General features: G+C 41.3%; 1 protein-coding gene across 1 annotated transcript; it reads right to left on the reverse strand.

Moving 5' to 3' along the window:
- Window positions 1–3,318: 3,318 nt before the first annotated feature.
- On the reverse strand, window positions 3,319–8,112 carry Mrpl16 (mitochondrial ribosomal protein L16). The gene is made up of 4 exons (XM_028770060.1): window positions 7,975–8,112; window positions 7,634–7,699; window positions 5,369–5,517; window positions 3,319–4,280 (listed from the first exon to the last, which is right to left on the reverse strand). Exons 1-4 carry the CDS (start codon window positions 8,027–8,029, stop codon window positions 3,795–3,797), a joined length of 756 nt encoding a protein of 251 aa, XP_028625893.1. The 5' UTR covers window positions 8,030–8,112; the 3' UTR covers window positions 3,319–3,794.
- Window positions 8,113–11,782: the final 3,670 nt, after the last annotated feature.

The raw sequence follows: 11,782 nt of genomic DNA on the forward strand, positions 1-11,782 counted from the left end.
GAGCGAGAGCGAGAGCGAGAGCGAGAGCGAGAGCGAGAGCGAGAGCGTGAGCAAGCAAGCTTGGCTAACATCAGGTAAGGAGTATATGCTTACCTCAAGTGAATCATTGTAGAAATGTGATTTTTTTTTCCTCTTGCTATCAAGCTTGTTTTCTGGATGGCTGCTGATAAGGGAATCAAATGAGACCTTTGGAGTAAGGACTAAATTGATTCCCATTGAAGTTTTCTGCGTAGCAGATAGTGTGTAATATTTTTTTACCTCCATCTGCTGCTTACAAGAGGGTTGTCCAGAGAACATCTCATGACATGTTATTTACACTATCCATGTGGTGTTTCTGGTGGGAGATTAGGGAGGCTATAAAGTTCTTTCTGCTTTGTCTCCTGTAATTCTTATCATGGAGTCAATAGCCTGGAAATCTTTGTTAATGATTGCAACCCAGTGGCAAGCCTTAGACCTTTGGTAGTCCCTGCCAGTATTCCTGATTTTGGGTACTTAAGCCCGCAATTTAATGTTTCTGTGAGATGGGATGAGTACTCTAGGCATTGTCTATGAGCTTCTTTTGTGAAACCGCCTCTTCAGTCACCCAGCACTTAAGACAGGAGCTGCAGGGATGCCCTCCTCCCTATGGCTGTGATGTCTTGCAGGGCTGGCTCCAGCTAGGAGAGGAAACAACCCTTAGTGCAGGCCTTTTCTCTCCTCCTTCAGGCCAGGGGCTGAACGTTTGAAATGCCACATGTGAAGGGCTTTTGTAGTTTGTAATTTTTAAATGTAAACTTGATTATTTTATTGCTAATTTAAAAATAAATGACTATATTGATTGCAAAACAGCTCTGGGGCCATCTCTCTGCAAAAATGGTGATTTGGTGCCACCATGTGGTGACTTTTGGTGCCCCAGAAGCAATTGTTACTTGCTCTAGAAGGAAGTAGATCTATCTGTTGGAATGCTATCCAGAAGGCAGAGAGGACAACACACATCCTTGTGGGTCTGATTCTAAGTCTCTAACCTGGAAATATTCTCTGCACAAGCCAGATCCATCTATTTTCCTTCTGCATTCCCCGTCCCTTCTGTCCCTCCTCCATGTCTGGCCACATCTGTCTCCGTTTTGTCAAAATGTGTATTCACACAGTGATGCCATTTCTCATTATTTCTTTCTCCTTGTGATGAGCAGAAGAAGATCATGATCATGATCTGCTGTATTATCCTTGCCATCATCTTGGCTTCTACCATTGGGGGCATATTTGCCTGAAAAAGGTGAGCTTTCTGGGAGGGCCAGGCTGCTATCACTTATTCGACACACTGTATTTTGGGTGCTCTGGGTGTCACCAGGTTGCATAATAAGGGGGTGGGTGAGGCCTGGACACTGGAGTAGCTGAATGGCGGAGAAAACCAAGGAAAAGGGATGTTTTGGAGAGAAGTAGGTGAAAAATTAGGAGTAGGTCTGGCAGTATAGTGTTTCTCAACCATGAGGGATGACCACCCCTGTTGTAAAATCTTGAGCCCTTGTATCTGGAAATGGTAATAGAATTAATTTTTGCATTGAACTTGCCTTAAAATCTGCTTCCAAGGTTAGGACAAGCTAGTTTAGAGAGTAGTTTCTCATCCCTGTGGAGGAGGTGGTATCCTGGCCATGCACACCATGCTGTGTAATATATGATTTTTCTTTCCATTTTCTGTTACTTCCTTCTGCTCTCACAGATGGGATCTCAACGGGCATCTCCAATCTTCCACCTCTGTGGTGCCATCATGTCTCCCCTTCAGTCTTCCTCAGCTATGTCTCTTTTCATTAGGAAACTTAAAACACAGGACACCAGTCAACTGCTTATTAAATGTTACAACAAGTTTGAACAAATTAATGAAAATGTGGAATTGAAAGGGTTGGGGATGAAGGATCAGGGAGCACAGCAATATACAGCTGGTTTAGATGGCCCTGAAAGGGCAGGCCTGCATGGTAGACTAGCATGACGGGTCCCTGTTTAGGGTACAACACACAGAGCCTGAAGGCCAGGATGGTGGTGAAGAGGCAGGTATCACAACATGCCCAATGCAACAGGGTCTTAACTGAACTCTGTGAGGCTGTCTCTCAGATCATGGTACTCCCTACTTTTACTCTAATGGCTCTTCTAGGCTGCACTCTTAACCAACCAGATATCTGCTTCCTCTTTGAGGGTTCAAGAACAGTTTTTAATTCTTAGATTGTTTAAGGATAGGCACTATGTCTATCTCAAACATTACCATGTCCCTACTGCTTAGCACACACAGTGCCTGACACTTTCAGATATCTGCTTACTTGTAGTCAAGCTTTGATTTCATTCATGGATGAGCTTGGCTTTTAAACTCTTTAAGGTATCATTGGGAACATGATTTATTATTAATCAGAGGCGTATAGAAAAATATGGCAACACCCCCTATTACCATACCATACACTTCAGTGTTTTGTTTTGAGGGATGGTGGTGGTTAAATAGAAGTTGGGTTTCTATTGGTGGTATAAATTTCTATCAGTAGACTTTATTTGTCAGAGATGATTGTTGGTCTCAGGATGGAGGTTCATTCAGTAAATTTGTCCCTCCAACAAAAGAAAGAAGTTTATACTATGACCCATCTCCCAAACCAGCACACCATGTTATCCGAACAACGGAACCCAAGGGGATCAAGTTTAATGAGGCTGCTGCTTCAGCTCTCACCAGGTCTGTGTTAGCAGAAGCTGCAGGTCAGTGAAATGTGGAAGAAACTGGTCCAAAGATGTTCCTAATTCAAGGTGTCATTGTTTTTCGCTTTAAAAAATAATTTACTTGAGACTATTACATCTTACATTTATTAAAAATAAATGAAAAACTGGGTCTAACTTTTGAAATTAAGTGAAATACTTCTGTTCTTTGCTGGATCTTATTTTTCAAAAAGCAGTATAAAAACCAATGTTTTACCAGTATGCTGTTTTCTACTCACCTTCAAAAGCAAATGGTTTATACTTCTATCAGCTCCTAGTTTCTTGAGTTTGAATAAGGAATGCTGGTTCCCTCAGAAGAACTGATTAATCTTGTTATGGACAAGTGAATGAAGCTGGCACCATGAAGTTTCGGATCACACGGGACCCTCATTTATCCAGCAATGTGTGTGCTTCACATACATTAGCTTCTAATGAGACAGAGAGCTGAAATGCCCCTCCTTAGATAGCTTCAGATCTAGGAAGCACCAAAAGGGTTTCAACTTTTGTTATCAGGTCTTTTGCTAAATTCCTTGTCATATTCCATGTTTCCCCTTCTGAGATGGACAGAAAATGGGCAGCTGGGCATTAATAAATACCTGTTGAATCCTCTAGTCTAAGTACTGTTGTTTTTAATCTTTATTATTCCAAAAAATACATTTGTAATGAGCAAAATGTCATAGACTAGGTAATATGCACATTTACATTTCCAGAGCTGTGAGATGTGAAGACAGATTTCAGTTCTGGAGATATGACAAGTCTTTTTTTTTTTTTTTGGGAGACAGGATCTTGCTTGTAGATGTGACTAGCCTTGAACACAAGTGAGATCCACCCATCTTTGCCTCCTGAGTGCTGGGAGAGTTGGCTATGTCAAACTGTCCTTAATCCTTTAAGCAACTGAAACTGACCAAAGAGAAGTTGTACCCTGAGGTTACACTCAAACTTTAATTAGAATAAATCAGATGACACAGTTTTTCAGAAGTCACTTACTCACGTGCTTAGGTAGGATCCAAGAACCACCAAAGACCCTAAGGACAGTAAAGGTGCAGATTCTCGCTCAGGAGTTTGAGCACATGTTCCTTGCACTTTCACTACACACGCTTGGGCATGTAGAATTTGCCCCAATATCGCCCTTTCTGCGTCAAATCATATGGGCTCAGGAATTTCCGTATGCCAAACATGTTGGCAGTGGCTATGCGCTCAAAGGTCCAGGGATTTTGGTTGTTAAGTTCTCTTTCTTTTTCATTTTGGTGCATTTGTTCTAGAGTCTTACGGCTCACAGCCTTTGCTGGAAAGGGTAACTTGTGAGCAACTTGGTTCAGGATACCCTTTACCTCTTCAAATTCACAGCGTCCACCCATCTCTATTATGAGCCTGCCAGTCTTCACAGGTGTCACATAATGATCAATGGCACCTTTACCTCCCCCCATGCGCTGCCCAACACCTTTGCGAGTGATGGGTTTGAAAGGGGCTGGTACTCGCCATATTGCAAACATGTTCTTGGGATCCATAAAGCGGTTGATTGTCAAGCGCATCATTTCAAAATGGCCCCAGTGAAGATAACCACCTCCAAGTGCCTAAAAATAGAAAATTAGAACACAGGGGGATTTAGAAATTATGGAGTCTACTATCATGCCTCTTTTATAGTAACCGGCTTTAATGAAAAGAAAAAATCTAAGTTGTGATTAGTAATGTGGAGGAAACACCCAGGCTACAGTATAAAAGACAGCAAGGGTGGAGTCACTACCATGGAGAGCCCAGGGAGGACTTTTTACAGATATGACACTGAAAGCTGAGGAGAGAATCCTAAGAACAAGTCAGAAAAGAAGAGGAGAGTCCCAGGTAGAAAAACATTGCTGTAAATGTCCTGACACATAAAGGGCTTGGTGAGTTTAAGTAGAACCAGTGTAGCTGGGACAGAGGAGGAATGCAGAGTGGGCATTAAGGTTCTGAGAGGTCAGCAGCAGCGCTCAAGGGTACAGTACAGGCCAGGGAAGAAGACTTTACAACTATCACTCTGGCTGCCAGAAGTGCTGTTACATATCCACGTGTGTAGCACTGACATTAATCTTTACAGAAACCACGTTATAGAAACAGTAATGAAGCAGGTGTTTTAATTCTCAACCACAAATACTTCATTTTTACCAGAGGCTTGAAAAGATCTTGTTATAACTGGGGAAATGAGGTAGCACCTTCGTTCTCTGCTTTTACAGTAATCTTCCTTACTGCCTCTATAGTTCCAACCCATCTGAAATAAGAAGTGGAGACCCTTCTGTAAACAACTTATAATTTTCAACTAAATGGTTTTGGAGTAGCAAGATAAAAATCTAACATTACCTTGTTAGTTTTTTGCTAACACAATTTCACCTGGCTCTGAACTATTTGCCTGTTCAGTGTATACCTGTTGTATAGGATACCTGCTTGTTGGGTGCTTGGCCACTAGGTTATCGGATCCACTGATACATTATCACAGGGCTTATAGACAGAATTCAGTGCAATCCTACACTGAAGAAATACATATAATCCATGTTTCCTTGGGAACCCAGTAGCCTCGATCTACATCTATTTAAAGAGCAGTTAGAATGTGGATGTAGGTAGTTCTAATGTGGAGGAAAAGACCAGAATCAACTCAAAGGGAAGAAAACTTTAATCTCTTATCACTCACCAGAATTGCAAAATTGCCTTCTGTGAAGTCAGTAGCTTCAGCTGAAGGCCCTCGTATGTCCTTCAAATTTTTAGGTTCTCTTCTTACTTTTGGCACAAGTGGGACTCTCTCAACAAATTTAAGCTTGGTCCTTTCAGGGATGGAGACATCTAGCAGGAGCAAGGACAACTGAGTATAAGTGACAGTATGCTACCCAGAGGACCTACTTCCTCCTATGGAGAGTCCCAACAATCAAGCGGAAGGAAGCCTTAGGTTAATGAAGAATAATTCCAGTGTTTATTATTTGACTGTGGATGTTTCTAGTGATAGTGGAACCTTTCAGCTACAACAATGCTTATGCAAATGTATCTAAGCCAAATTCACTCCCCCCCCCCACCCCCGGGCTTCTAAATTACTACTTCATTCACTGTTAGAGCAGCTTTGGTATTTTGAGACTGTCTTTAAAAAAAACAAAAACAAAAAAAAAAACTATCCCAACTGCTGTCTCCCCTCTACCGACATCTCAATTTACTCACACCTGTTTCTATTCAGAAAAGGGCAGGCCTCATGAGTATCAAGCAAATGTGGCATATCAAGGTGCAGTACAACTAGGCACCTCCTGTCGTGTTAAGGCTGGATGAGGCAACCCAGAATGAGGAAAAGGGTCTCAAAAGCTGTCAAGAGAGCCAGAGACAGCCCCCCGTTAGGAGTCCCACAAGAGGACTTCGCTATACAACCATAACATGTATGCAGAGGGTTGAGACAGTCTTCATGGGTGTCATATGATCACTGTGTAACCTCGAACCGGTAAGAAGTGCTGGACTGAGTGTTATGTCACAATGCCTGGCAACCTTTATATTTTTTAGGGCTTCAACACTAAACAGACAGAGGGGGTAAATGCAAAGCTAAATATTAGAAATTGAAAACAAGGGACCCAGGAGATGTCTCAACCAGTAAAAAGCACTGCTTGCCCATCTGAGTTGGATCCTTAGGGCCCACATGGTGGAAGGAGAGAACTGACTCCCATAAGTAGTCTGCTGACCTCCACATATATGCCATGACACATAAGCACCCATACAAGTACATGGATGCAAAATAAATACAAGTAAATAAAAAAACTGTAAACAAACATAATTTTCACCCTGGGCAGGTGGTATTCTAATCTCCACTTTAAAGAAGAGGAACGTAAGGTGTAGAGACATTTCACAATTAACTCAGTTAAAACTTCAAAGCCAGAAGCATGTTCTAAAAAAAAAAAAAAAGCCACAGTTCCCCTAGATTCTAATGGGGGTGGGGGACAGAATACTATATTGTAAAAAAAGAAAGTTCTTTAATTCTGTTGTATTTTTCTTGGTGAACTTACAAACAAGGATTTCTCTGGTCAGTATTTTAACATCTTTATCCTCTATATGACAACTTGGGAAAAATAATTGTGATTCTTAAAAAAAATAAATATGAAAAAGAGTGGCTCCATGATAGAAATAAACAAAACAGGAAGCCTCAACGAGTCATCAGATTATCAGTGGAATTATAAAGTTGCTGTTCCAACTTCCCCCCCACTGACTTTTACGGGCAGCTACTATGAGACCTGGTAATACTTTCGTTCACTTGCAAGTTAGTGTTCACTTCTAAGCGCGCACAGCACTTTATTAAAAATTTTATGAGTGTTTTGTCTGCATGTATTGATGTGCAGAAGAGGCTGTAGGAACTCCTGAAGCTGGAGTCACAGACGGTTATGAACCATCTTGTAGGTTCTGAGAATTGAACCTGGGTTCTCTGCAAGGGCAACAAGGGCAACAATTAACTGGTACAATTAATTGCTCCAGCCCACACAGTAGTTCAACAGTTATGTGCAGAAGACCCTCAGATGTCCAGGTCATTTGCATTTTTTGGAGTTTTTAGTATATTAAAGAGTAAGTTAGAATTACAGGACTGCAGTGCACCTGGTTACTATTGCTAAGTGTCTGCATATATGTACTATTATTTACAGAGAAGATTAAAAACATCTAATAATGCCCAGTTAGTGCTGAGTGGGTAGATCATGGGCCACACATATCAGTGGTAGAATGCCTGGGGACTAACCCAATAGTTATTTGCTTTGCAACAGTGAGGGACTTTTATGGTTTCTTTTGTTCTTTGCCTCTAATGCTTGGAACACTGCTTGGCAGCACAGTTCGCCTTCCTTACATATATTTATTGAATCACTCAATGAAGGGAGGAAGTACAAGTACACCTACACTGTCTTTTATCAGAGGAAAAAAAAATGTGGAAATGACAAGTACTCACCTTCAAAAGATGGAACTGGGAGGAGCGTCTTCAGACCAGCACTTGTGGGAAGGGCTGCCCAAGAATCTATAAAGACAAATCAAACCATTATTGTTACACTCCGGATCACTCTTGACAGAAGTGACTAGAAGTATGGGGGTACGAATTCCACTAAATGGGCTCCCAAGGAAGCAACTAGGATCACGGAGCACCTCTCCCTCACATGACCAGGACTCAGGCATTCGAATTGTGGAAGTGGGAGAAGGAAAGAGGCAGGTCCTATCAGAGTAAGCATATACTTTGGAATGTGGAGAGGAAGAACAGGGAGATGCCTTTTTAAAAAATCAAACAGCTTTTCTGACCTGGAAATTGCATCCGCAGGAGCGGCGCGGGGACGCGCGTCAGCAGCCTCCACATGGCCACGAGCGTTCAGCCGCGTCAGGTTCCTCTCCGCGACAAAGTAACTTTCCTCAGTTCAGCGTTTGGTTGGCCGGAGGACAAAAGACCGGAAGTGACGTTATTCTGTTCCTTCTTTTACAGAGTCCTGCGGAAGTAAAGGAAACTTGAGCCCAGCACCTGGTTCCGAAGCAGATGTTTGCGGATTAAAGGTCCTGCACTCCGAGCCACGCCCAAGGTGTTTCAAGTTTCCAAGAGGGTCTTCATTTTTTTTTTTCTCTCTGCTTAATGATTGCTCTGGGTTTTCTCCTTGGGATAAAAAGCTGTGAAAGCCGGAGGTTTGATAGGCAAGTTCTTCCCTTAACTTTCCCTATATTTATGTCCCTTTTCTAGGGACATAGAAAGATGCCATTGATTTGTCATTGGCTTATTTATTGTGCGTTTACTGAGTTTGGTCTTGACAAATCAGAAGATCTGTAGCTGGAGTTTTCAAAGTAAAAGCACTGACTTGAGTAGTCCCAACCCGCTAGGTTCCATCACCTGTCCTCAATATGCTAATTAAAGAAAGTAATGGCGAAAAGCCATTCATTTAAGGTTGTTTCATTTGGAGTAACAGATGACGGGCTCCAAAGACCATTCGAGACTGGCTTCATGACCCCGATATGAGCTTTAAGCCATTTATTTATTTATTTATTTATTTATTTATTTATTTATTTATTTATTTGAGACAGAATCTCTATGTAGTTCTGGCTGTCCTAGAACTCACTATGTAGATCGGGCTGGCCTCGAACTCACTGAGATCTACCTGCCTCAGTCTCCTCAGTGTGAGATTAAAGGCATGTACCACCACTCCTGGCACCTTTAAGTTTAACTAGAGGATGAATTGGGGTATCGAGTGGGGAGCTGGCTAAAAAGTATGCATAATTAAGCAGCCCTGATCTAGGTGTCTGGTTGATCATTGCTTCAGTTCTGGTTTGGCACGGTGGTCATCTCAAGCTGGCATAGTTTAACAGGATTAATCTATTTCTATAAATGATCAGTTTGGTTTCAAAATTTACCCTTGTCTTCACAGAAGAGGGGCAGAGTTCTGTCTTCAAAAATTTCCCTTCAAGAAATCCAAGAGAAGGAGCTGGAGAAATGACAGGGCAGTTAAGGGGGTTGGCTGCTGTTCCAGAGAATGAGAGTTAGTGAATGAACCACACCATAACTTAATAACAAAGGGAAATTAAGTACTGTATAATTATCCTTTTGGAAATGTTGGGCACATTATTTTTTCCTGAGACTAGAGCTTTGTAATCATTAGAACAAGAGGATTTGTATCCAAGCTTTTAGGAAACAAATGGGATTAGCAAACGATACTGATGTGTGTTATGTCTAAGTCATGTTAAATCTGTGTGCCCTTAAGAATTAATTTCACAAACAGTAAGTACAACCTACAATGCTTGTAGATAAGATATCCTGGGGAAATTACTTACAAATCTGTACACCTGTGCAGCACAGCTGCTTCCCAATTATAAATAGACTTTACAAATCTACCCTAAGGACATAATTTTAACTTGTTTACCTTTGTAAAGACCATGTTCGTCCTTCTGCCCTGGCAAAAGGCCACATTTTGAAGGAGCAGAGAGGGATCAGGACTCCAACTCCCCTCTTTTAAAAAGAGATGTAATTTATTCCACAACAGGTGCCACCCATCCCAGGAAGGTCAAGAAAGGTGCTTGATCAGAGGCAAGCACCTTGATTGGGAGGAGTCTAAAAATGAAGAAATAGAGAACCCTGTCCTTTCTGTCTTATTTTTACTATTATCTCTTTACTTAAAATAGCACTGAGCCAAGGGACAGTTTCCCCCTAAATTTAATTCAGTGTTGTATTATGTTGTATTAGGTATTTAGATTTTGAAATTATGTTCTCTGTAACATTAAGGGACAATTTTTCAAGACATTTGCGTGTATGTGCAGGTGCCCACATCGGCCAGAAGAGGGAGCTGTAGTTGCTGCTCAGGTGCTTGGTAACTAACCACAGGCACCTGAAATGAAGTCCTCTGAAAGAACAGCAATTGCTCTTAACAGTTAGTTGAGCCATCTCTCTAGCCATTAGCAGTTGCCATTTTTAAGTGATAGAGCAATGAAGAAACACAATAGCAACCACAAACAGCAAGATATCAGTCCAACACTTTCCGGATAAAGGTAGTGAACAAAAGCTGGGTGAAATAGTTGACTAAAGTTGATGTCTGATAACATCTTTCAGTCTAATCTATTATAAGTCACACAGTGGTAATATGTCAGTTCTCTTTCTTCATTGATGACTGATATCTAGCTTCCCCTCATGCTTTTGATTTCAGCTTTTGTGGTTTGCTTGTATGTATGCTAGTTTGTTTGTTTTTTATGCACTTGTTCACTTTTCCTTTATCACTTCAAAACTGCTTGTTATGTCTCATAGGCAGATTCTTGGTTTTAATTTGTGCGAGTTGTGCTGAAACTAGAAAGGGAACCAATGGGAGGAGAAGTCTTAAGAGAGAGAGAGTCGGGGAAGGCTGAAAGAGAAGAGAAAAAGGGTAATGGAATCCATGTGACATGAAAGGATAAGAGGGACATGGAAAGGTCCCAGCAGAGGATGGGGCAGGGAGAGGATCGAGAAGAGTAAAATATATGCAAATATCTCATAACAAAGCTCATTACTATGTGTACTAATTTAAATAGAATGCTTATTTTAAAACCTTCTGTTATATGTTGGGTTTCCTAACTACTGCCTAGTTTTATAGATGGAAATCATCTTTCTCACTATGCAGACTTGCCTTTTCTGTGTCTCCACTGGAAGGGGTAGAAAGTTTCATCTATTTGGTTCCAGTTTCTTTGGAGGGTGTTGTACTTGTACTTAACATAGGTCACTTACATTTCTTACTTGGGGAAAACATCTTCCTTTCTGTTTTCCTTCCAGCATTACAAAAATATATATGACTGGCTACTCCTCCAAAGTTTAGGCTTTACTATCTGTAGCCATTAGAGGGCCCAATATGCCTGTAATCAGACACCCAAGCCAAGTGCATTCTTGAGCGCTATGAATGATGTAATCATGAGCTTATGCAAGTGTTTGTGACCCGATGGGACAGTTACATTTGAATTCATTTTTTTTATTCCAGCCAGTATGTTTTTGTTATTGTTCTATTATTCTGAACAACTTACATATCCTAAAGGTTCTCTCTCCTCTTTCTCAGTGTATATCCCAGTCTGCATCCTCCTATGTGTTGGAATTACAAGTGGGCACCACAATGCCTACTATGATGACAATTCTTTAACTTTTTCTATGCTAAGGATAGACCAGGCTCTTCATTTCCCAAAGAGGAAACTGGTGTTTTAGTTGGGTCCTTGCCCAGGTGAGCCATTGCGTTTATTACATGCATGATCAGAATGGTGGCTCAGTCTTTTGCTTCCCAATTCAGATTTCTTCTCACACTGTTTGAAGACTATTGCTTTATTTTTGTGTATGTTTGGTTTAGGTGGGTGTACATATTTGGAAGTGCTTGTCCATGTACACAGATGTGGAGGGCGGAGACCAACATCAGGTGTTTCCTAAAGTGTGCTCCATCTTAGTCTTTGAGATAGGGCCTTTAACTGAAACTGGATCCTGTTGTTTAGTTATACTGCCTGGCAAGTAAGCCTCCAGAACTTGCCTATTTCTATTTCCCCAGTCCTGGTTTTGTGGATGTTCACATGATCCCGTGCCTGACTATTTTATGTGGGTGCTGGGGGAACCAGACTCAGTTCTTCATGATTG

Source organism: Grammomys surdaster, unplaced genomic scaffold, assembly GCF_004785775.1.
Source record: "Grammomys surdaster isolate TR1022 unplaced genomic scaffold, NIH_TR_1.0 198, whole genome shotgun sequence".
Classification (NCBI taxonomy): domain Eukaryota; kingdom Metazoa; phylum Chordata; class Mammalia; order Rodentia; family Muridae; genus Grammomys; species Grammomys surdaster.

Coding starts and splice junctions, on each gene's coding strand:
- Mrpl16 (XM_028770060.1), bottom strand. CDS start 8,029: ATGTGGAGGCTGCTGACGCGCGTCCCCGCGCCGCTCCTGCGGATGCAA. Junction 5,518..7,633: donor CCCAGTTCCATCTTTTGAAG/GTGAGTACTTGT, acceptor TGCTCCTGCTAG/ATGTCTCCATCCCTGAAAGG. Junction 4,281..5,368: donor AAGGCAATTTTGCAATTCTG/GTGAGTGATAAG, acceptor TTCTATTTTTAG/GCACTTGGAGGTGGTTATCT.